The following is a 27,496-nucleotide window of genomic DNA, read 5'->3' as shown; positions in this document are numbered from 1 at the left end:
TGCATGAGTGATCTCGTCTCCTATTCTTAGGATTAGATTAGCTTTAGCATAGTTCTCTCTACCCTACTCTCATTTACTTTCTGCATAATTCGAAAATCCAAAAAAATCCAAAACTAGGGCTTTCATTGCAAAATCATCCATATAGAAATCCTTGAGCTTGCACGAGTTTATCATCTTCTACAATTGAACACACGTAAGGCCCCTTGGGTTAACGGCAAACCCATCAAACAACTGAGTCACATCCACGCACTGAAGGAACCTTGGAATTAGCCATTTGAACTTTATGCAATCTTAGCATACGGACTAATTTTGATCAAGAGAGTGTAAGGTGACCATTGGTGACTTTATTCTGTGTTCGACGCTGTCAAAAAAAACACGTCAACAGGTAGCCTACCTTCCTAGATTGTTGCAGTTTCGAGTTTGAAAGACAATTCCTAGCTGATTGGAGCAGCTTCATTCAAAAGTTGCCATTGGATCCAACAGAGAAGTTCTTGGTTTTTTCAGTTGTGGAAACCCTCTTGCTGATTCCACGTTTTTTCTCACCCTGATTAGAGGATTGAACTGATTTTTGTGGGTACAGTGACATTCTTCTCTATGCCCTAGGCATCCATTTGCTCCAGTTTGTGTGATTCAAGGAGTGTGTGATTTTTAAAGTTGATCGGCCCAGCTTCTTGTTCATACCACATTTTGGGGCTGCATTGGAGTGCGTGAAGAGCACACAGGAAATATTAAGAGGGGGAGGGGGAGGAATCAGTATTTCAAAACCTTTTAAAACAAATAATTGAGTGAAACAAGAAAAGAGCAACCACAAAATATAAACACAAGTTTTTTCTCGTGGAAAACCCTCTCGGGTAAAAAAGCCACGACATCAAGAGCTTTCATTAACTTGAATGGGCACCAACCCAGATTACAAAAAAACAACCAGTTTGCTGAGAGCACCAACTCTCCGAAGAACACACCCTGCAAGATGAAACACCCAGTCCACCTTATCATGCCAAAATATAGATTCAAGCTAGAAATGTAATAGTTTGCACATTACTACAGACACGTCCAGGCAGATTGAAAACTTCTACATATCAATTTGTTTTGCATTACATACACACTGGGATACTTCCAGATTTAGCTAAGATAATATAATATTTCTATGTTGACCCCATTTTAGCAGACTAAATGACTCTCTGTTATATTCAACATTGTCATAGAAAGAGAACAATAACCCCTTTTGAAAAATGATCTTCTACTCACAAAAACTTCATCCTCAACGCAAAAACGTATCTCTGCTCGGTCACTTTTTCAGCCCATCAACTACAAAGTCACTTCATAGTCTCCTTCAGTATTATCATAACTTTTCTACACACCACACAAAAAAAACTTTGTCGCTGAAATTTGTTTTGTATATATTTAAATCTCCAAAAACGGAGCTCTAGAATTAACTCCAGACATATGGTACTGCCTAGTAGTTGTACACACACAACCTAACTGATGCACCCGACTCCTATTTTTTCACGGGAATAAAAATCCTTCACAACAAAGAATGTCATAACATCAAAGACTCGAGGTACGGCGTTTTGAGTTGCTATCTCCACATATAAACAACGAACCCCTGACTTGCAACCATTTTCTCACGCTTCACAAGGAATATGAAAAGCTCTACAAAAATACGAATTTCCCACAAATGAAAAAAATTGTCTCTAGCACACGGGAACTTATGCGGCTTCCAAGTCAAAAACGTTAACCCCACTAATGCTGCGATAACCTTTCTTTTTTTTTTTGAAACCAAGCTACACAACACTTGCTGTTACATGCTCCAACATAAAATAATTCAATACATTTCACAATACTTGTGGTATATGCTGACCCACGACATTCTTCAAAAGCCAGGCGTGGTCCTTTTTTAGAAAAAATGACGGTACACCTGAAAGCGTCTTCATCCATTCATCTCAAAAAATACGCGAACTCAGCACATATACCACTACCCACGATACAAACTCTCCGCTAGCGAAAGCATTTTTTTAATCAAAGGCTTTAAAGAAGGGCCATCAATTATTTCATTTATCTCTGCCAAGTCAGAGACACGATACTCCAGAAAGAATTTGAAACACCACAAATAGCATCGCCACTAAGAGGTCTGAAGCCGCTCTCAATAACTAAGGCGTCACAAGGAAAAATTTCAATGCTACGTTGAGATAAAATAGCCCAAGAAAATAAAGTTTCATAGTTTCCTTAAATAATTAAGGACTCCTTTGAAAATTCAAAGGCTGACATGATGTGACAAGAAATCTGATGCAACTGTTGACAAGCAAGCTCACACCCTGCTTAACCAGACACCCAGGCAGCTCCAGCAAGCATACAAGCACCACAAGAAGGTAACCAAGCAGCTCAAGCTGCTCAACCAGGTAGATAGGTAACTCAACCAAGAAGGCAAGTAACTCAATCTGACCATAATGTGTAATCAGCACAATCAAGCCTTTGACATCAATGACAAAAATTCCAACTGTGTGTGCCATCTGTTTGGGTTGATCTCCAGGGCAGCTTGCTGTCCTTACCTGGTCATCCAGCCTCTGTGTTTCATTTGCTTCTAGTTTGGGCTTCATTCGGAGGTGATTCGAGAGAGATACAAACATAATAGTGATTTTTTGGGTAGCTGTTCAAAAATATCAGATTATTGCTCTCACAAATCAGAGTTGGTAAAGTGTCCAAATTCTCTGTTTTCACTATATTTAATTTGGCATCGAGTTAGGATTAGACATTCTAAGGATTAGCAATGATATTGTGATGATATCTCTGAATTTTTCATAGTTAGCTTTTGTATCAGCTGATTTAGTAGTACTAAATAGCTTGCTTAATTTCAGTTTCTGAAGCTAACTCTTTCCCACTGAATAAGTGGAAGTGGCTGGTTATACTACCAAGTTTTTGCTACAATAAGTTTCTAGTTATTTCATTTTGTATTCCCCACTGAAAGGGTGGAGGTGGCTAGTTATGTTGGCAGTGGGATCTTTTGGTGCAACACAACCCTAGCTTGTAACAAGTGGTATCAGAGCTTGGTCACAGGTTCGAATCACGCAGGCCACGGCGAGTGACGCTGAGAGGGGAATTGTTGGCAGTGGGTTAGCGTCCCTCGCGGGGATTCGCGACATGGTTTAACAGCCTCTTGTGGATTCTATAAGTCTAGTGGTTGTATCGGGCATTGACAGGTCGATCTTTTGGTGCAACGGCAACCCTAGCTTGTAACAAGTTACACCGCCAAGTTTTGCTTTCAATAAGCCTTCAGTTAATCTTTTGTAATCCCCACTGAATAAGTGGAAGTGGTTGGTCATGCCACTAAAATGTAGTGCTCTTTCAATGTTTTATCTTATCCTCCCACTGTATAAGTGGTTGAGATGGTTTATTTGTGCTTATTGCTAACGCTAATGGGCGCTCGTGTTGTATTCAAAAACAGAAAAAACTAAGGGGGTTATTTCACCAAAATGCACAACGGAGCTGACACTGGAGCAAAATTGGGCACTGGATGATTGAGTTCCAACACCCTCATCGTTCTCTAGTCAAAAATAGTTGTCATTAGCCCGCAATAGAGAGTATCAGAAAATTGTCTTATGGAATAAGGCTTCATGATTTTCTTAGAAGGAAAGACACAGGCAGCAATCTACATCCACATCAGTGCAGCAATTCACATACAAGCCGCAAGATATCTATCAGAAACTATAAGAATGGCATGCATAAGGAGATTATTGTTATTCGTCTTTGATGAGGTGTGGTTACCTTAATTATAATTAGTTAGAGGCAAAAGGTATACATTAGTAAGAGGTATTTATTCATCTTAAAAAGTATACATTATTCCACATGAGGATACAATTTGTATCTGATTTGCATTTAAATCAATCAAATATAACTAGACTGAGCTATTTCTTCAATGAACTCATTTATTGCTTCATTGGATGCATCTCTTCATTGAATTTTGCAAAAAAAAGTGTTTCTAATGAAATTTAAGCAATTTTTTAAGTTGTCGAGTCGTATTTTCAGGCCTTACTGGTTTTTTGCCAAGTCCGGGTTTTTCAACTATGTAACCTGGTATGGAGGTACACGTACCAGACGAAGGGGGATGCTGTATCCTACAACCCTGGTCTAAAGCCAAAATGTTTCATTGTTGAAAAAAGCAATCAAGCCATAGGAAATCTTATAAAGAAAAAGCCAAATAAAGATCTAGCTCAAGGAAGAGTTGCACAATGGTGTTTTGAGTCTGAGTTATGATTTAGAAATTCAGTGGATCAATGTAGACGAAAGTTCAACTGTAGACTATTTAACTAGAGCACCAGTAGCAACAACAATTTTCACTAGCTAAAACCAAAATCCTGTCTAACTTGTTGATATTATATAAGTTCTACTTGATCATTGGTATATGTATAAGTGGTTATGTGAACATATAAGTTTGATACAAGATTGTTAGAGATAGATGCCAAAAATTTATGATGATTTGATTCTCACAGAAATTGGCCTTCTCAAAGCACTCATTTTTCTTCAATTTAAAATTTTTCGTTCTTTTCATCTCTATCTATGTAATTTGATGATCATCAATGGCCACCCATTCTCAAAACATTTACTAAGAATTTGCAAAATAAGTTATGATAGCAGCTTAAACTTTGGAAGGGGTACTATTGAAGATCATGTCGACAATGTTACCAATAGGCTACCAGATGATAGAACTTGGGTGATGTTTGAAAACTCCAGTGGGATTTTACAAGCCACATCTGTACCAGATTAACTGAAGAACTATGTTGTTGAGGCTGACCTTTGTGAAGAATCACCTCTCTTGTGAAGAGACGTGAAGAAGGTATTTAAAGACAAAGTGCAAGGATAAGAGGGCAGTGGAGAAGTGAAAAGAGGAATTAAGTTCAGAACTTATTAGCAGCAGAAAACAAAAGGAAATATTATTTTAAGGGAGCAGACAAGAGACCCAAAATCAGAAAAGGAATAAGAACAGAAGGACTTATACATAGGACCTGCATTTATGAAGGATATAGATCAGGATCAGAAATCAATATATATCATCTGCAATCATACAGGCATCATAGAGATAGGAAAATATATCCAGCAATCCATTGAAGGAAGCATCAATCTAGATCAAAAAAAAATATATTGAGCATTAAGTATGAACTGAAATCAGGCACATAACAGATCAGATCCAGACTTCTTATACAGAGCAGATAATAGCATTGTTAATTATCTTTGTGGTATGCTTAAGATATATGTTTAATATATGCACTATCATAGATATCATTTAGCATATAATCTCTTCTGCATTGATACAGATAATAATATGAGATGCATATCCTGGAACATCAATCTAATTGCAAACCGACAAACAATCACGTAGAGAAGGGAAGGAGATATAAGGAAGAGTAGCAGATATGAGATTTCCATCTCCGTAGGCCACCCCATGATGGATGTCCAATGTGCCAACCACTTGGGGCCAAGAGGGTGAGTGTCTGCTCTTGCGCTTAGATAGGAGGATTTCCATTTACCCTATTGCGATTTCCTCTCCAATCTCTATGATGGTTGATTGTTGTAGAAATCAACCATCCCATTGTGGAGTGAAGGAATGAAATACATAATAAGGAAGCAACTCGCACTGAGTTCCGTCAAATACACCAACCCCAGGTAGGACCAGGAGGCTGAATGGCAGGTGTCATTCCGTGCTCTTGGGCTTGATGGAAAGAGATAGGCTCGAGGTGCCTTATATGATTTCCCAAGGAACTCCATAATGTGGATGAGTTGTTAGGGAAAGTCTTATTGAATCCCACATGCAGATTATGTAATTTGCAATGGTGATCAGGATTCTCCTCATAATATTATTTATTATATGTTTTCCATTCTTTCATGGATATTAGAATAATAACTAACTTGGTTGCAGGCTATAAATCAAGATTTAAAATTGGCAATTTGCATTCCCTAAATATACTTCATACCTTATTTGGGAATTCTAGGGCAAAAACAGAGAAAGAATCCAATAGGGGACATTACATATCAACATTATGTAAAGCAGTAACAGCTCAACACTGAGTACACATCTAGCACTCGGCACTCTCACCAACAAGGCAAGGTCTACCTACTGTTAGATAGGCATACAAACCAACCTCACAATCTCTTCTAAACATTAGGATTGAACCTTAATAGAAATATCAATATATCAATCAAGGAAGAGAGCAGCTAAGGTTTTACTTTGTTTTCAAGGCAAATTTGTGACAATAAAAGATTAAAATAGGCTTAACAAAGATAATATCACCTCCAGTCGAATCTACAAAGTGTTCAGACACTCTATAAAAATAAATTCAAACCTCATATAGATAGCTAGCTTAAACTAATAATACATATACACATCAAAGCAAGGCTAGGAGAACTTCAAGACCATCAGAAACTTACCAACTTGCAGCCCTAAATATTCAGTACAAAGTTGCATAGTTGCCAATTTTTGCCACAACATATAGAAACAACTGCAAAAAGGCATTACTGTTCTACTTACCATCCTACAGTATGTACAATACATAAAGTTATCAGAGAGGCTGCAATTTAAACATCAACACATCAATCATTTCCCAATTATAAGATGTGGATACTCACCTGCACATTTTGCATATCTTCTGCTTGCAAAATCTCTGCTAACTTCAACACAAGTTCAGCCTTGCTAGAAGGTTCATCATCAATCGAAAGACAAACATCTATGTCACTTTTACACACACCAAAAGCATTAGCACACGATCCAAACAGATGCAAACGAGCCCCTGGCCACTGTTTATTTATCAGCTTTTGTAAAGATGAGAGTAATTGTTTTCTGTTGGTCTCTTCCTCCTCCTGTGGTTTCAGAGATTCATATAATGAAAGCAACTGGGAAGTAATCAACTCAAGATCAGCACAATGTTGGAATTCTTTCCGTCTTATCTTCATCAACTCTTGCCGTCGATATTGTTTACGCATATTCAACTCTTGAGTGGTATTAGAATCAGGGTCCTGTACAGAAACATTAAAAAGCAACTTGCCATAAAAAGTAATGGAACTTCAACCACAAAATAATATGTAACATTTATTGATGAAAACCAAAGAATTTCTTATTTTCCAAGTGTCTTTCTATTGCATGATAAAGAAATGTGATTACACAAGAGATTACATCAAAATGCTAAGCATAGACATTACTAGGATCCTCTGCAAACAATTCAAAATATAGGAAAAAAATCTGCCATGGTACTGAACTACAGAATGTCCACATATTTCTGAAATACATCATTCTGGATGAAACCTGACTGAGTAGGTTCACTTAAGGAGTGAGCAATCTAAATTCAAAAGTAAATGCAATTTTAATTATAATAATAAACATGTTCATATGTCTCAACTGTAAGTGATGTATTAGTTGGGCTAAATTTATAAATCCATACAAATGCTTTAAATATTTGTAGAAACTTTTGTTAGAAATCCATGGAATCATAAAAATTTGCAAGATCTAATTATCCTTCACCTAGCCAATTTGGATAAATGTCAATCACACTGAAGGTCTTCTGGTTCATGAACCTCCAGCTAATCACAACAAAACATTAATAGAACCTATTTTCCACCAAATAGGATAATGCTCCATCACACCTATGAGACTAAGAAAGATTGTCCAGCCACCCAAACAATTTTTGAACAAGATCAAATCCTTTCATTACCACCAAACAACACAATCAATGTTGCCATCTTTCCAAGAAATAAATGCTGTCTATTAAGCAGCTACTTTAAGATAAAAAATTTAAAACCCCACATTGTAATAATGTGACCGATATCCAAAGGATATGTCACAAAAGTTATGGGGTGTTGCATAGTTGGAAGACTCGTGGGACTCGCCACGGACTCACCAAGACTTGCGAGTCTATTGGCGGGCCAAGTCGACTCACCAAGGACTCACGAGCTGAGTCCAGACGAGTCCTGGCACAAGACTCGTCTGTGCCAAGGACTCCCACGAGTCCTAAGTCGGGACTCGTGAGTCCGACTTAAAGACTCACAATGCACAGAAAGATGCCCAGCCATGTTAAAAAGTGGTTTTTTTTTTTCACTCATTTGCCATTCTTATTCGCTCAAAACAGGTACCTCAACACCTACTGCTACTACTACTAGCTCAAGGCTTGAAAAAAAGAGCTATATTAGGAGAGCAAAGAGGAAGTGTAGTCTTCTCTTTAGTTTGTCCATTGTTGTTTTTCACATTTGGACATATCATTATATGTAATTTTGTAAACATTTATAACCCTATGCTGCTATTATACATTTTAAAGTCTGAAACTATGAGTATGAATGATGAAATTTCAAATATTGAGTGTTTGGAGATCATACATTAATTTATTTTTGTTTTTTCTGTAAAACTACGGTTTTTATTTTGCGGAGTCCTTTCCCAAGTTTTTGTCAAGTCCAAATCCGAGATCAATTTTTTGGGCTGCCGAGTCTGTGGCGAGTCCAAGTTTTCCAACTTTGGTGTGTTGACATTAATGTGAGGTTGTGATTACTGAAAATGGGTTACATTCAACATTAACACCCAATTTTAATTCCACACCAAAGTAAGGTGACCCATTGTCTCAATAATGCATGGCAACAAGGCAGGCCTTTGTCTGGATCCTATTCACAAAAAGTAATGGACATGTAAATTTTCAAATGGGTTTGAGTCCGTGGCGAGTCCAAGTTTTCCAACTTTGGTGTGTTGACATTAATGTGAGGTTGTGATTACTGAAAATGGGTTACATTCAACATTAACACCCAATTTTAATTCCACACCAAAGTAAGGTGGCCCATTGTCTCAATAATACATGGCAACAAGGCAGGCCTTTGTCTGGATCCTATTCACAAAAAGTAATGGAAATGTAAATTTTCAAATGGGTTTAGATGAAAATATTCATTTTAAATTTCCACATTTTAGATCAAGGATGCTAGCATGTTCTCCATCATTTTAACTGCTATTTTTAACCTAAAAATAACACTCCACAAAAAGAATAATATAGATACCGGTATAATCAGCAGGATCATAACTCTTTCTTAACAATTATTATGATTATAGTTTCAATGAATTAGTTATTGCCTATGGGAGGCCACATCCCCCACTCTTCCACTGACTTAACAAGAGATGTCTGGAACTCTTCTTTTAGGAAGTCACCGCCCTCAACCATAGGACCTTACAGGGGCCATCTCTAGCCACTAGGCTGATTACATTCATTCAGACCTTTTTTAACATAAAATGGATTAAGAACCCTTATGATACAAGCAGGTCACACAGTAATAGAGGCAGGTACATGAGATAAAAAAAGACATAGTAATCGATTGCATCCATAGATCAACTTCAAGATTATTCATACATGCAGGCTTGCAAAGATGTGGACATAAAATACTTAACATCCAGCAATTGCATTAGGGGAAAAGAAATGCATACTTCAACACCCAGTATTCTCAATGCTTTAAGAGAAAAGCAATTCAAGGAGGGACTATATTATTACATCTAGAGATTCTTAGTATCATTTCCACCAGGAAAAAGTATCAATAGTAAATACGGTATCATAAAAAATTAAAATCACAGTTCTTATGTCAAAAGGGCTAGCATGGCTATGAGTGGAGATTAAAAGTATCATGTTAATCTTTAAAGAGAATATTAAACATAAAATAGCTGGTAAAAATATAGTTATGTCTAGAGGCAAAACCAGAAATCCAAAAATGTAATTATTAAGCGATTTTCCCCATATATAGAAAGCAAAACAGGAAATGAGAGAGTGAATTTGAATGGAAATGGTGCTTCAGTGAATGACCTGAAGACTGATACAGTATTGCATTAAAAAACAAATTTTTGGTTGGTGTGGCATCTACAGCACTCTATAAGCACCCTGAAACCTACACTGAAATTAAAAAATCCTTAGAAAAGCATTTCTCATATTGTAGATATTGTATTATAATTATTTTTCTTGAATCCTTTTTAACAAAGTTCAGAATTACCTCCCAAAAGAGTAAAATTATGATACCATATTCCCTATTTAATATTCAGTTCTCCAAATTTTTCAACAGTAGAAAGTGCAAAAAGTTTCAGATTTCTGAAAACTTCAAAATAAATTGTAGAACTTAGTTTCACCTTTCTGTTAGTGTTTGGTAGCTTCAGGAGATATTTTCTCTAAATTTAAAATAATAAAACTAACAAAGGCAAATATAATTTAAGAGAGGCCATTATAACAAAGGCAACAATTAATAGAGTTGTCAACTAAAGACACACCCCTTCAAATAATGTCTCCTTTCTAAAAAGGTGCATCATTTCACTAAACATGGAGATATATAAGGAGACTCAAATCATTTGCAAATGGTATGACTGCACACTTACTTTTCTGATCCTAAAAACTAACATGATATCAGAGCGAATTCGATTCTGTGCCTATTCTATGGTAAAACGATTTTCTTATTCCGCTGAGATCTTTGGCACTTGGTATTAAATTTTGGATCGGGCTATATGTTGTGATATTAATGGCAACATAGCAGTTAGAGCGACAAGGTGTTCGAACGTCGATCTGTCAAAGGTTACAGATTACAGAACATCATGGGTTGGCAGACAAAGAAAGATAATTGACAATCGATTCATATCTAAGTTTGATATATTGAAGGTTTATATTTGTCATTATTCTAAGTGTGGAGAAGTTTAATAAATCAAAGTCTAAAGTTGGGTGATTAATATTTCTATAGTTTGGCTCTTAGATACGGCTATTTTCTCTCGAGCGTTTGATGCGCTCTAAGTCTTTCCGTAGCTTTCCTGTATACAGAAATGCACCAGTCAAGGGATAACGAAGATCAGTTGTGAGAGGCGGTATGTTTTGTTTGCAGGAAGCAAGGCAAATTCCATATTGAGAAGCTTGTGACAAAACGTGATTATTACCTAGAACGGCATCAATCCTGAAAACTCCTGATCTTGCTTCCATTCTAGAGGCGGCGGTGCAGATGAAACAAGATTGACCTGGGAAATCTTGATTGCATTGAACGGCATCCCAGGAGGTATTTGCAGTGTTAGTCCACATGACTTCCAACGTTGGCACTCTATCATTATATCGGCTCCCTGTAAGTTTCCAAGATATAAAAGGAAGAGGATCATTGCGAAATAATGGTGGAGCGAACAATATTAATACCCAGTCGCACCAGTCATTGAGCAATCTGTGTAGATATACTTGGAGCAGGCGGAAGGAGTGTAGCGGTTAATTTTCTATGTTGAGATGATTATTATATAAGACCATGATGCATGCAAGTTGTCAAAGGATGGAGACGGTTAACCAAGAGCATCCAAGTCACTGTGAATTCTACTGTTTATTTTTTGTAAATGAGCAGATTGCATGCATTAGGCTGAGTCATCATCTTGCAGTGGGAATGAGATTAAGCCTTGGCACTATAAAGAGATATCATCTCCTCCATTGCAGAATGTGAAAAATTAAATGACTTTAAGACATGACGCGACACAAGAGGGCCCCCCTCAGTGCAAAAAATAGGATTGGGCAGGGTAAGGACGGCCGCATCATCTCGAGTGATGGATGTAATTCATTGGGAATTTAGTTCAGAGAACCACTTGGACGTGTTCAGATGATGAACTTGGACAAACAAGTGATGAAGGTAAAGAATCATGTTACAGTAGACAAAATCCTCAAAGATCATCTGGACTACGTCGTTTTTCATTCTGTAGCTGTTCATTAGAACTGCAAATACTGTTTCATCAGAAACAACATCGGATTTGGTGGCCGTGGCTCTTGATGCTTGGTTGAGATCTGTTGGAGATATCATTGGTTGTCTCTGTGAAGCGTGGTGAGAGGTGCCTAGCGCATCGACAATGATCTAGACGGCAGTCTTATGTCTTGCTGAGTATCGCATATGTAGCTTGGCGAGAGTTGGTGGAATGCACACCATCACTCAAGTTATCGGTAGAGGGAGTCTGACAAACCAACAGAGGCAACCTTAGACGAGGAGGTCAGAAGGTCGATGCAACTACTTGGAGATTTAGAGGGAGTCTGACAAACCAACAGAAGCAACTTTGAACGAGAAGGTTGATACTAGTACTTGAAGCCCTTGCTGAGAGTGAGGCTTAGCATCAGTAATTTGTGTTATCTGCTATTAATGCACTTTTCTCTAAGGTGGAGAAATTTGAGGTGAAAGCCCTTGTTAATGCATCTTTCTCTGAAACGGAGAAATTTGAGGTGAAAGCACTTGTTAATGCATCTTTCTCTAAGACGGAGAAATTTGAGGTGAAAGCCCTTGTCCATCTCTGAGACAGAGATGTGGTTCTTTCCACCCTCTGGGAATAGCCATGGTGGATGTCATGTTTAGTGACTCCATGACAACATCAAGTTGAGAGACTCCATGATGGGCACTTATACGTGTGTTTCTTTCCACACATTGGAGTAGCCATGGTGGACGTCATGTTGAGAGACTCCATGAAAACATCACGTTGAGAGACTCCGTGATGAACCTTTGTGCTTTCCACAAATGGGTGTAGCCATCGTGGGCATCATGTTGAGAGACTCCATGATGTAGATATCTGGAAAATATCTCCCTAGCTAAGAGGGAGTGTTAGTGTTTGGTAGCTTCAAGTGATATTTTCTCTAAATTTAAAATAATAAAACTAACAAAGGCAAATATAATTTAAGAGAGGCCATTATAACAAAGGCAACAATTAATAGAGTTGTTAACTAAAGACACACCCCTTCAAATAATGTCTCCTTTCTAAAAAAGTGCATCATTTCACTAAACATGGAGATATATAAGGAGAATCAAATCATTTGCAAATGGTATGACTGCACACTTACTTTTCTGATCCTAAAAACAAACACTTTCCAGTTTTTGTTTAGCTGCAGGTTTTCAATTCTCAGTATCAGACTCTTCAAACTCTTATACTTACAGAACCAGATAGCAGATATGGATCATGACATGTATTTTGATAAAGATTCTGCATTCGTACCGAAGGGAATCGTTAATACTGCCAAGTACGGCACCCATACTGCTGGTGGGCATGACCCAATTTGGCACCAATGCCATCTCAGGAAAGTTTCTTGTCACCGTAATCTAATATTAGTAATTTTGATGGTAGTGAAGTTTGTTTCATGGTTTCAACTTTCAGTTATTTGTTAGATTTTTAGAGGTCACTCAGAGTGTGTTCTGGCACAGCAATTAGGATAAATCATTTTAATTTAGTAATTAATGCTGCCTGCTGTGCAAAAAAAAAATCTGGCTATTTATTAGTATTTGAAACTGTTATTTTAGGCACCAGATTTTGAGTAATTCTTATGTGCTGCTTTGTTTTATTTTCTATTCTACTCTGGGTGGACTGCAAATACCTACAAAATAATAGACACAGAGCAGACATATTTTTAAGGATTTCTTTCAGATGATGAAATCTAAAACTAAAGGCCGTTTTCTGTTTGCCCAAGTTGGGAGGCCTATTTAAGACTTGGATGCACATGTTATAATACACAGAAAGCTCAGAATAAAAATCAAACAGCAAGTGTTATAGTCCGATTTCAGTTTTTTTATTCATTGTTTTCTTGTACTTTCAGAAATTTGTGTACGCAGGTTATTAGACTCATAATTGAAGGTTGACTGAATTTTAAGTTAGGCAATTTGTTTCATACCCTAGTGCACAGAATCTTAATACCATGTGGTCAAATTATTTAGATCTCTTTTTGAAAACTGTTGATTCATTCTAATAGAAATGAGGTATCAAACATTGGTATAGAACAACAAAAGTCTATGCAAGGTCATCTTGAAGCTCTTGCTCCAATTGTGGAAAGATGAAGAACCATCCTCCATGAAAGATTCTCCAAGAACTTCTTTTGGCATGCATGTAATCTACTTAGCTTAGTTAGGTCTCATTTCCCTTAAACCATAGTTCAGAGCTTTAATCACTAGAATCTTGTTGTTTTCACGGTCCATTGAGTGTGTTGGATTCGTTCAGAGGTAGAGAAATCAAGTTTTAATGGAAATGGGAAGTCAAAAATTCTTTGATTTATACCTTTAAGGAGAAATGAGGCAAATGTCTTAAGACTCAGTGCATGAAAATGTTCGGAGTAATAATGCCTACTTTACTTTCATATTCCAATTTTTTCATATATTACAGCCAAAGCCAGCTATGATGCCTGCATACAACAAAGCATGAGGGTAAGGTAATCAAAAAATAAGTCCTTAGAAAAGAAAATGCAACTAAAAATCCTATCATTAAAGAAGTCTCTATTGTGCCTTTCTGTGCAACTCCTTCCAATCTCACAGGAAAGATAATGAAAAAGAGGACCTTAGAAAAGAAAATGGAAATAAAAGGTTTATCCTCAAAGCAGTCTCCTTTGTGCCTTTCTGTGCAGCTCCTTCCAATCTGTCAATTCATACTTTAACAGTCTCTAAAATCCCTAGTGGCAAAGGTGAGGCTGCTGTCCTTGATAAAATATCTATGTTAGCAACACCATTCTCAATGTTGTATAATCTGATCTGAAACACCCTAAGCCCTTTATGTTGACTACTTGTTTAATCTTAAGGAATCACAGCCAATGTGTCCAAATTCATGATAGGCCAATTAATTTGCAAACAATATTAAGATATTATCTATCAGAATTCAGACCCTTGGTAATGAGAAAAGCCCTACCTCAAATTTTGAACAACTAACCTGCCCTCTAGAGAGAAACTCAAGACAACAGAGCAGGTAAGGAATCTTACTATTGCTGAACATTCCAAGCTAGTTGTTGTGCTATTCCTAAGCATTTGAAAGAGTTAGTTTGTGGTCAAGGAGATCATAGAGGAAGATTTCTTCCAAAGTAGGATTTTTTATGGTTTTGGTTTTTTTTCCTACGATTTTTTTTAAACAAATTAACACTCTTGCTTTCTTTTGAAGTGCTTGGTCTGTTTTCATTCTTCTAGGTATCTATAACACATGCTTATTTTTTTAAAATAAATTAACTATTAAGTTGTATTTATATATCTTTGTTTTCATGTTTCAATTTTTCGAGTTGTTGTCTTAGGTATTACGATGGTAACTGGCTCTAGCTCCATGAGCCAGCCCCACTTCAAAACAGACCCAAACTCTCCCCTTTGGAAATATGTTGAAATGGTATAGCAACTTCCAAGTGGTGGGGGTTATGTTTGGATTTGTGGTGAATGTAATGTTAGATATTCAAGCTCATAAAGTCAGATGAAATGCCATTTGTGCAAAATCCCTGCACAAGGCATCAAATTTTGTCAAGGCAAAGATGATAATGGCATTCTAAAAACAAAAATCTTAGCATATATTGAAGAGCAAGAAAAAATAGATCAAGCAGCAGGGCCATAAATCAAATCATCCTTTGCTAAAGAAAGGATCTTGAAGGAAGAATCCCCCTCCACCACCTTCTCATTTTCAATTTACAAAGAGCCATCCATTTCTGTCCACACCTAAAGAACAACATATGGCATCTACACATAAGAGATCAAGGGACCATTGGAAATGGTGTTTCATAAAAAATCTCAAGAGATTATTGATCAACACATAGTGAGATATGTCTATGTGAAAGGATTGGCATTCAATGTTGTTTCCTCCCCATATTGGAAACAAATGGTGAAATAAATTAATGAGCCTCCAAAAGGATACAACGACTCAAGTTTTGAGAAGGTGCATAGCACCATATTGGAAAAGGAAGTGAAATTTGTCGAGGACTCCTTGAAGCCCATAAGGGATTCATGGGTTGAAACAAGGGTATCCATCATTTCTAATGGATGGAAAGATGAAAAAAATTGGCCATTGATCAATGTTATTGGAGTGTCTCCTAAAAAGGCAATGTTTTTGAGAGCAATGGATTGTGAAGGGAAGGTGAAGGATGGTGCATTTATTACTAATATTCTTTGTCAAGCCATTGAGCAAGTGGGCCCTTGAAATGTTGTGCAAGATATAACAAACAATGCCAAAAAATGTAGAGTGACTAGGTTATTGATTGAGGAGCATTACTCGCACATTTTTTGGACACCTTGTGCTATCCACTCCCTCAACCTTATGCTACAATAAATTGGCACCAAAATTGATTGGATCAAACAAGTGTATGATGAGACAAAAAGAGATCCAAATGTTCATCACCAACCACCATATGTAACAAGGCATATTTAGGACACTCTAAAAATTGAAGCTGCTAAAGCTAAGTTAAATAATAAACATACAAGTTGTTGAGACCCATTTTGCCTCCAACACAATTATGTTGAGACAACTTGTGAATGTTCATGAGGCATTTTCTTAAATGGTCATCAACCCAAATTGGTCCATATGGAGGCAATCTAGCACTACAAGTGCAACAAAGGTTAAGCAAAAGATCATTAATAACATAAGGTGGGATAATGTTGAGTATCTCCTCAATTTCACTAAGTCCATATTGAGCATGATCTGTTATACCAACATGGATAGGCCTTGTTTGGGTGAGATATATGATGACATCAACTCAATGATTGAGAAGATGAAAGTCATCATAAATGCAAAAGTGCGAGATCCTAAAGAAAAATTCTTCAAACAACTACACAAAATCATTGTGAGAGATGGTCCAAAATGACCACTCTGCTACATCTTCTTACCTCTACATTGAGTCCCAAATATAATAGTGTTGAGCTCCTTTCTATGACAACAAGAGTTGCCCTATATAGAGATGTTGAAGTCAATCAAAGGTACAAGGCAGCATTTCCAGGAGTCTTAATTGATCATGAAGGATGCAATGAGGGTTGAGTTCATGGAATTTGCATGCTCTAGCAATTGTAGTCTTGATGCTCTTCAGGACAAGTATATGGTTGATGCTCATAGTTGGTGGTACTTCTATGGCCAGCTATTCACATACCTATTAACCTATTGCAATCAAAATTTTATAGCAACTTCTACTAAAAAATTCTTTTATCTTTTAAGTTTATTTATATTTTACTTTTTTAAAAAATTTGTAACACTTAACACTCTAATTTTGTCTTAATAGGTTGCTAGTTTGTTTGCATCTGAGAGGAATTGAAGCACATACTCCTTCATCCAATCAATAAAGTGCAATCGATTACATTCATAAAAGGCAGCGAACTCGGTGTATGTGCATCCAAACTCACGGCTCCTTACACAAACAAAGCTGCTACAAAGAAAGGGGACACAAGGAAGTGGGATATCAAACCAAAGCATCTTGACTTGGATGCTTCCATTACCCACTTTGTTACACTTGATGTTGATGATGACTATGAGCCAACTAGTGAGCATGGGAGTGTTAGTGTCAGTGACAGTGCCAGTGCCAGTGCCAGTGCCAGTCCCAGCGCCAGTCCCAGTGCCACTGCCACTGCCACTGCCACTGCCACTGCCACTATTTGTGGTTCTTCTAATTTACCACTACCTACATCATCTAACATGGATGGTGCCGATGATATTTTTGAAGACCCATATGATTTTTTATCAATGCTAGCTGATTGTTGACACTTGACATTATTATCTTGTAACTTTAATATATATATTGACATTCGAGTTTGACTAATTTTTTTGCTATTGATATTGTGGTTTTGTTTATTATATAATAAAAATACTAAGTGGTGTATTTTGAACTTAATTACTACTACAAATATGTATATATTTCTGATGTTTATATGTCTTTGTATGGACAAATCCAAAACAAACCCAACCCAAAAAAAAATTTGACCAAACCCACGAACTGACCCCTCGAACTTGAACCCAATTCAATATCAAAACTGGTAACTTAGTGAATAATCCATGTTTTTTTCAAAATAAAAATGGGTTTGACGAGAACTAATCAGGTCAAGGCCATGCCAAGTTAACCTAGCACGACCCAAGCATCAAATGATAATTAAATGCAATAAATCACATTTTATTCCCATTTTTTGCTTCTATGATTGAAAGTGACTTCAAAATGATCAAAGATTTTAAAAAAAAGAAACAGTCCATTGGATTCTATTCCCCAAGAAAGGAAGTGAAGCCTCCTTTTGGTACAAGATGAAGACCCTATTGAATGTGATTGGCACAATATGAAAAGCTAAGAAGAATAGAAAGGAAAATTGGTTTACTTGGTATAACAATCAAAAGGGCATGAATTGAATTTATTCTAGGCTTAACAAATTTTTCTAAAGTAAAAAGCACTTTGTGATTCACTCTCCAAACGAAAGCAATGTGTTGAATGTTCATCTATATACCCTCCCAATCCATCATCCTATAGAAGCATGTTTTTCTCTTGCTTATGTTCATTTTTCAGCAAAAAGTGATTTTAAAGAATTCTATAAATTGTACATTTCTCACCTTAAGGATTAAAACATCTTAATGTGTTAAAGTCGCTTTCAAGGATTTCTAGCTCTAACTTTGGGTCATAGAAAGAAATATAGAAGTGGCAGGTCAATATTAAGGTTATAAAGTTATTTATGAGAATATACAAAACCTCTGAAGCCATGTTTATAAAGAGGACTGATAGAAAGTGTAAGATTATTGCTAAAGTTTTTGCAAGATCACTACAAAGATGCTTTGAGCCATAACCTTGCATGGTATAAGAGCAAGTCAGATTAGGCAAACTCTATTTATTTGTGCAAAATAAAGCTATTTCTTCCTAGGGTTTAAGGCAAGGTTACATGAACATGGATATAGGTACAGCTATTTTTAGTAATTAAATAAAATAAACATTAATAATTAAAAAATAAAAAGTTTTGCAAAATTAAAATAAAAACACAAAAGTACCAGAAGTTATGCAAATTTTATGTGAAATTTAATGAAACAGTGTACATGCACTCCGAGCTCTATGGGATGCACATCAAGCACTCTACATTGAATATGCACCTTTCACATTTGGAAGAATATTTCATATTTCTTCACATAAAAAGATCTCGAGCTCCCTGTTTGATAGAATCGTCTCACCACTGAAATAATTTGATAGATGAAGGTCCCCTGCTGAATAGATAGATATTTTCAAGGTACTCCCCCTCAAAAACCTTTGGTCAACAAAATCCCTCTCTTTTTCGAAAGATTCATTGCTCTCTTCCTCTAAAGGTAAAGGTTTGTGCTTCAATCCCATGCAAACGCTTTCAAATTCTTGAAAATGTAAAAGGTGTGAATTCAATGCAAAAAGCTTGGCATGCATTCCATAGAACTCGAGGTGCATGTACATTGTCGCGAAAAATAACCCAACATTTTTTTTAAAATAAACAAATTTACAAAAAATACAAATGCCGGTGGGCAATGACATGGCAAGGAAAGCATCAAACAAAAAACGCATGGCAAAGAGCAAGTAAAATGCAATGCCCCCTCTTTTCTCCTATGATTCCCTTAAGGATAATAAAAGGGAGTGCTTAAGGGAGAATTGTTAATATTAAAAAATACTGAAATTTAATAAAGTTTAGTTCTAATGAAAAGTTAAAAAGCATGTAGATGAAGAGCTATGTCTATTTAAGAAAAAGGATATTTAAGGAAGATCAAGCAGCAAAAAGGGGAAATGATTTGGTGAAGATATTTTTCATATTATTACTCCTTGTGAAGAAAGGAACCATGGTTCACTAACCTGAGGAAGAAACCCCTCAAGGTTGGATATTACGGCACAAAAACCCCTTAATTTTTATTGCTGAGTTAGCAGATGAAAACCCCTGATTCAGGCAACCTCAATTTGAAGGCATTTTAACAAAAATAGATTACTGCAGTTTTGAGAAAAATTTACAGTTAATATAGAGGATAAGTTCTACCTTTCTGAAATTAATTCTAAGCATTAAATCTAAATTATATAATAAACTGCTAAAACTATAATTTCTAAGTTGATTGAATACTTATAATTAACTGTGCAACTATTATTGTGAGTTGTATTTTATTATTTAAAGAAAAAACTAAGGAAAAATCAAAAAGTTAGCCTGTGAGTTTAATTTTATAGGCAATGAAGTGACAGAGCCAGTAGATATTACCAAATAGGACTAAGAAAAACTCTAAATTCTAAGGACAAAGTGACCGAAGCCCCTTTGGAATCCAAAACAATATAAGTAAAAATGGTTAGAGAAAATGAAAATTGCGATTATGCAAATGAAATAGATAGAAAATTTGACCTTATCATAGATATGATAAAGCAAATATTACATAAGATAAATAATACAGAATTTCAATAATCAAGATATTGGGGAAATTTTTAACAGTAACAATGCAAAGAACCAAGGTTGGGTCTCTAGATAGACCCCTTCATCCTAAGTTCATTCAAAGGGAAGAAGAAGTCACCATTGAAGAAACACAAAATTCAAATGCAAGATGATATCACTGCTGTTATGTTGAGTACAGAAATCTCCCTGGATAAATACAAGAAGCAATATCTCTCAAAAAATTGCATTAATATGAAGAAAGGAAGAAACGGATCAAGAATGGAGCCTAGACCCCAGCCAAGACAAAATGAACACTATCAAGCTTTAGGTAAGTTAGCATTATCTAGTTCTACATTTGATGTATCTCATAAGAGTATTGCATGTGTATGGGTGCAAAAAATAGATACATGCCTATCATCGAAACCAATGACCAAGGGCAATGCCATCAAATTTGCAACCTTACACTTGGAAAGATCGGCTCAAGAATGGTGTCACCATGCATTGGTTATACCCAAGGTCTTAGACTAAAGACACATATGATGAATTCTCCAAAAGGTTAATTGAGAAATTCAACAAAAAGGATCTGGAAGTCCATTTTAGAGAATTGGCACAATTAAAACAAGAAGGGACAATGGAGAGATATGCAAAAGAATTTCAAATATTATCAATAATGATGCCCAATGTTTCAAAAAGAATATTAATTACCCTTTTATTCAAAGGAATAACTCTACCGCTTAGGGGTTAAATTAAAGCATTTGATCCATTAACCCTTCAAGAAGCTATCAAAAGAGCTTTGAATTTAGAAATTTTTGTAGCCACAAATAAGTTCTTTCAAGAGAATTCTCCTATAGGGCCTATTGTGACGTTTTCACACATCGCCCCATTGCAAAAGGGGACCCCCGTTTTTCACTTTTTAGGGTGGTTGTTTTGGCTTAGTTGTCTAGCTTGGCAATAGTTCAAATCTTTAGCCTTTGCTTATGAGAGGGTTTGGTTTTGCTCATCCAAGGTGGGGTGAGTCTGAGGAGTCTCAGGCAGTCTAGCATCAATCTGATCTTCCTTGGGGATAGTTTAGAGCCCACTCAGCTTTAGTGCTCAAGTGTTGTATAGGAGTAAAGAGTTTCATTGAAAGGTGATTCACAATGCAACCCATAAGCTAAGTCATGAGATAAGTTCTATGAATGATGAGCAACTCTCAATCAAGTATGGATAAAAATGAATTTTTTTCTTTAAGGCAAGAAATCCACGACTTGAGTGCTCAAATTCCTTGACTCCCAGGAATCCACAACTTGAAAGTCTTGAGGTGCTCAAATTCCTTGACTCCAAGGAATCCACGACTTGGAAGTCTTGAGGTGCTCAAATTCCTTGACTCCAAGGAATCCACAAATTGGAAATCTTGAGAGCTAGGTCAAGTACGAGCTACATTATCAATTTATCCATCAAGCTAGGTGAGAGTTGAAATGAATGAATCTATCCAAGACTTCACAATCAAATGCAAAGATTTACCCATCACTCCCCAAAATCTAAGACTTAAAGAAAGAAGTGTGATTTGTCCTTGAGTGCTCGAATTCCATGACCTCAAGGAATGCACGACCTTAGTGAAGTAGTGTGATGATCAATCTTCCAAAGGTTGGGTGAAATATATAAGTTTGGTGATGCTTAAAATGATTTCATCAAGAAGAGATTACCTCCAATCAATCTTGCAGCAACTTCTTTTACATGGCGAAATCAATGAATTAGACAAGAAGTGATCTTGAGGGAAGTAGGCTATAAGTGCTCATATTCCTTGGCTCTAAGGAATCCATGACTTGGAGGTCATGAGGGTTATGATGAATGAGAGCTGCAATGATTAAATTCATCCTAGAACCTTTTGCAAACAAAGTACTTATAATCATGAGGATAGGAAAGAGCTGATGTGATCAATTTACTTCATGATTAAGGGAACAAAATCAGGCGATTTACTTATAAGTGCTCAAATTCCTTAACCCCAAGAAATCCACGACTTGGAAGTCTTGATGAGGGTGAGTGCTCAAATTCCTTGACCCCAAGGAATCCACGGCGTGGGAGTCTAGAGGGCTATGAGAGATGAAAGTTGGCTTAATTGAATTTTTCATTGATCTTCACGATTTACAAGAAAAATGCTTTCAATGATCAAACTAAGTGTGGGCTGATGTGATTAACCTTATTCATTACTTCAAGGAGGTGAATGAATTTTTTCCTTGAGGTCAAGGAATCCACAACCTAAGGGTAAAAGATTAGAATATTTCCCTGAGGTCAATGAATCCACGACCTTAGGGTGAAAGATTAGCATTTTTCCTTGAGATCAAGGAATCCACGACCTAAGGGTGAAAGATTAACATTTTTTCTTGAAGTCAAGGAATCCGTGACCTTAGGGTGTAGGATCAACTTTTTTCCTTGACTACATGAAATCCACACCCATGACTTGAAGGTGAGGTAGAGTGAATGTTGCACTAATCAAATTCACCTTTGAGATTTCAAAATTTGCAAACAAAGTATCTTTGATGGGGAAGGCTAGATAGAGTTGAAGTTATCAATTTCATCCATATGAATTGAAGAAGAAGCAATCAATAGAAGTAAGATAGCAAGTAGAGTAGAGTAGGAGGAGAAGGCAGAAATTATTGCCAAGGCATGTAAATAAACATACTTTTCATTGAATTTATAGTGAGTAGTGGTGTTTCTTCTCCATATTGCATGGTTTCTTGTTATATCCTCAACTTAGATGAAGTTCATTGAGTATGATGGAGTAATGTGTGGATGTTGATAATTCTTTGGTTCATACTATTTGTGGTTGGATGATTTCTAATTGCAATGCATAGTTAGCCTGAACCTCAAATTGTGCTAAGTTTGATTTTGGAGATATGTTCAAGTTGCACCATATTTGGGTATTTGAATGAATGTGCATGATATGAAAACATTTATCATCCTTAGAAGATTGCACTAGTTTTGAGGAGTTGTTCCTAGCATGGCAAAGCAAAACTTGGTTTAAGGAATGTATTCATCCAAACATCATCCATTGTTTGCATTGACCTTAGCAATTAGATTAGTCTCCCTAAACCCTTCCTCTTTTTATCTTTTTTCAATTCAAATCAGTTTAGGAGAAAGCATCACAAGATTGTAACATCAGATGATCAAGTTCCAGTCACATTGAAGGAATTCTAATTAGAGTTCAAGCAAAACAAGTCCCCTTGTGATTCCAGCAAAATCACACCATATTCACTGAGTTTATCCACAGCATTTAAGTCGCATAGTTCACATTGTAAACCTTGGAGTTGCTTTGATTGATCACTTTGTTTAGCATTCAAAGTTTCTTTGTTCAAGATCATCAAAGAGTAATTTTGATGAAGTAACCAAAAATGAGTTCCCCTGAAACAAATTATGTTTTTCTTGTAAAAAACCATGGGAACCTAGCCATAGTTGTCTACAAAAAGGCCAAAAGCATTATATAGAAGTAATGTCCAATGAGGAGGAAGGCCCAAAACCCAAAGTAATTGAAGGTGAAACTAAATCAAGGGAAGAAAGTGATTATTCAAATAGCACACTTGCATCCTTGTCAGGTGCTCCAAAATATCATCCTTTTGAAGTAGGAGGGGTCCTACAAGGACACAAAGTTACAGTCCTAATTGATGGTGGAGCTGTTAGACATTGTTAAGCAAATAGACAGAATTGTATTTGTCATTGATGTCAAAAGGAGATAAGCAGAGATGCCATTGCCTGCAGATCATATAATAGCAATTCCTCACAGATTTGATAGTCACCAAATTGATCATTATTCTTTGTTTTTATCAGCGGTTGTATCAATGTGTATTCTGGACTGCATATTGTTTGGTGCTGAAATCTCTTAATATTTTCTTATTTGTAGTCTCATATTTCACCAGGATGAGTTATGTTGATAAAGTACCTGTAGTTTCAGAACGATGTTAATGATGAATGGTGATAAAGAATATACATTGAATATACAACAACAATGGTGTCTATCCTTACCTTCAATATGTTCTGATTGGATGATTTGTTTATGTCAAAACATGGTGTCTATCCTACTTCTTATCAGGGCACAATGAACTTTATTATTGCTTATGTCTGCAGTTTATAAAGTTGGCATTGGTTATAACTACTTTACAGGTATAACTGTCCTGACAGTTAAAGCAGTTTCTAACTATCTTCTAACCATCCAATTGATGGTATCTTGTGTTTACAAAGAGCAAAGAATTGGTGAAAAAGAGTTAGTACGTATGACATAGAGAATGATCTTCCAAGTTGGTTAGACAAGTTGTAACTAACCTCTACCTGTCATGATCAGTTATCATTAGTTAAAAAAACTATCATTTGGTTGTAACAGTTCATTCTTTATTTATATGGATGCATATTTTAGACATTTTTGGGTGTGAGAGATAAGGTGTGAGAAAAAGTATAATATCGCTGAAAAATATTATATATTCAATCTTTGTCAAATGATACAAAGATATCTACACTGAAAAGTCTGAATGTATCATCGCTGAAAAGAAGGGAGAACTCACCTTGCAATACCATGAAGGTGCATTCAATAACAGTAGTTGATGAAGTGCTGTGAATACAAGTATATGATCGTTTTGTGGTGCACGTTTTAGAGTTTTGAACAGAGTTGTAATTCAGATAAAACTTAAAAGCAGTATATTTTAAGTTATTTGATGAACTTTTTAGAGTTTGTAGACAGGATTTCTGAAGATTATTGACAGTGCTTTTGTTTAAGAAAGTTTGTTTACAGGCTAATACCGCTGTGATTTGTAAATCTGATCAGAACATCTGAAAGGCAACAGTAATCAGTTTGTAATGGTTTAATATATAATTCTAACAGTGGTAAGTGCGGTGCTTCAAATTTGGAATGATATATTTGTTACATTCTTTTGGTTGGTGCCTTAAGAATGCTGAGTTGGTGCTCAGTTTGTTATGTTGAGATTTGTGTAGGGAGTTGGTGCTCGCAAAGGGCATTTGGTGATTCCTTGGGTTGGTACCCTAAAAGTACGTAAACTTTTTAACTGCGAGGCTGGATTAGGACAGTAGATCCTAGCAGCATTTCTCACTGTGGTTTTCCCATCTTGGGATTCCATGTAATCTCTTGTGCATTGGTTTCTTTGTGTGATGTATCCCTTAGATTTCAGTTTGGTGCTTTCATTTCAGAATTAAATTTATAAGCTTTGAATAAGTTCTTCAAAAGAGTTAATTGGATAAGAGTTGAAGTTTTATTTACTACTGATTCACCCCCTCTCTCAGTAGTAAACCTGTGTTCTACAGGAGCGACACACAATTTTATTGATGAAGGATTAGTTGCTAGAAAATGGTTACAAATAAAATACTTCACCAAGTTCAATGTTATAGTAGCAGACAGTTTTACCATCCCATGCACTAAGAAAATTCAGTAATTGGAGGTTACCCTTGGTGGACACAAAATGCAAGATGACTTCTATGTGGTGAGCATAAGAGAAACCGATATGGTTTTAGGAGTACAATGACTACACTCTTTTGGAGAGTTTACAGAAAAATACTAGAAGATGCAATTAAGAATCAAATCAGAATGTAAAGATGTAGGGTTACAAGCCATTTTAAGGGAGATCCTAGAATTATAACAACAAAATGAATGGAAATATGTTTTAGGAATAGGCAAGTAGCATGGGCAGCACAATGTTTAGTAACATCTACAACCACTGCAAGAAAGAGAGCATTAGGAAGTCAAATTATTCCTTCATTAAAACTACCACCACTTGATGACGAAAGAAAACTGATTTTGATTCCTAAAGTTATAAATTTCAAAGAGAAAAAGTTAAGAAATAAAACAATGACAAAATATCTGATTCAATGGGAGGGTGGACTAGGGTGGACTGTAATGCCCCCTCAATTCTCCAGTAGTTCCCTTAAGGAAGGTTAATAACAGGGAATGCTTAAGCAAGAATAATTAGTAATATAAAAAACTGAAATTTAACGAAGCTTAGTTTTACCAAAAAATCAAAAGGCGAGTGTAAGAAGAGTTGTGTCTATTGAAAAAAAAGGGTATATAAAGAAGACCAATCGAGGAAAAGGCAACATGATTTGGTGAAGACATATTATTACTCGTTGTGGAGAGCATACTGTGGTTCAACAACTTGAGGATGAAACCCCTTAATTTCCATTGCTGAGTTAGTGGACAAAAACCGATGATTCAGGCAGACTTAAAGACATTTCAAAAGCATTTTAATTAAAATAGATTACTGCAAATTTGAGAAAAATTAACAGCTGATAAAGAGAATAAGTTCTATATTTTTGATAAACATTCTAAGCATTAAAACTGAATCATTTAATAAACTATTAAGACTACAATTTCTAAGTTGATTGCATAATTATAATTAATTGTGCAACTACTATTGTGAGCTAGATTTTATTATTTAAAGAAAAAAATAAGGAATCAAAACTAAGGAAAAAATGCATAGCTAAGGGTTTTTTTGGTTACATTTTACCTAGATATGACACAACTTTTCAAAACACTGAATCCAAATGTATCTAACATGACTCTAAATTTGCCCTAATTCTCTATAGGAGTAGGCATGGTATCCAAGTCATACCATACCTATATTCTTACCAGGGGCAAGTTTGGTGTATCTTGCAACCTTGGTTTATGGTCTTAATATTAGGTTGTCTTGAAGTCAACATTTGCATTAAGTCTCCAAGGAAGAAATGGAATGTGTCACCACATTCAAAAATTTCAGACACCTTAGAAACACCTATCAAATCATCCAAATAAGACAACTTGACCAAAAACCCCCATTTCTTTTGCAAGTCTTGCCACTTGCATGATTTCAAGGCAATAGTGTTATTTAAAAAAAATAATTAAAAGACAACAAAAAATTTAAAAAAAACTTAGTTATGGACATAACACATATATCTTGAAGTAGTGTTGAGCACTTAGCCCTCATGCACCTTGGTATTGTGCACTTACTTTAGCATTAATATCACCGCCTCTTAGCTACCACTATACCTTACCCTATCAACATGGCAGTCATGTTACAAACACATCTCTACCAAGGCATTGTGCCACTATATGACACAATCACATCCCCTATTGCAACAAGATGCATTGATGACATCATCATTTGCTGGAGGATTCCTAGGCAGCAAAGTTTGACATTAAAACTCCAAAGGGCCCATTCTCACTCATCTAGACTCTGATTGGGACCAATATTTTTACCCTAGCCATTTTTAAGGCTCCAAAAGGCCTACTCTCACTCATTTAGATCCCAATTCGGATCATATGTTTTTGCTCTAGCTATTTTTATTTATGGCTACACAAGAATAATATTTGATTTTGGGGATTTATAGCCCCCTTTTTAGAATTAGTAGGCTTATCAAATTATTGGTAAGCGATTCTCAATTTGGAAATTACAATGATTCA

At 36.1% G+C, this 27,496-nt stretch overlaps 1 protein-coding gene across 3 annotated transcripts in view; it reads right to left on the bottom strand.

The window, feature by feature from the left end:
* LOC131061514 (uncharacterized) overlaps window positions 1–27,496 on the bottom strand; it is a 77,269-nt gene that overhangs the window by 35,755 nt on the left and 14,018 nt on the right. For all 3 annotated transcript variants that reach the window (XR_009110545.2, XM_057995238.2, XM_057995237.2), the window contains exon 2: window positions 6,616–7,002. Coding sequence is in view for 2 of the 3 variants with exons in the window: in XM_057995238.2 (XP_057851221.1) it covers window positions 6,616–7,002 (387 nt within the window). In the remaining variant the exon portion in view is untranslated. The remainder of the gene's footprint in view (window positions 1–6,615; window positions 7,003–27,496) is intronic.

Source organism: Cryptomeria japonica, chromosome 8 (assembly GCF_030272615.1).
Source record: "Cryptomeria japonica chromosome 8, Sugi_1.0, whole genome shotgun sequence".
Lineage (NCBI taxonomy): Eukaryota > Viridiplantae > Streptophyta > Pinopsida > Cupressales > Cupressaceae > Cryptomeria > Cryptomeria japonica.
The sequence above is the reverse complement of the archived record's forward strand: the minus strand, read 5'-3'. Positions and strand labels throughout refer to the sequence as shown.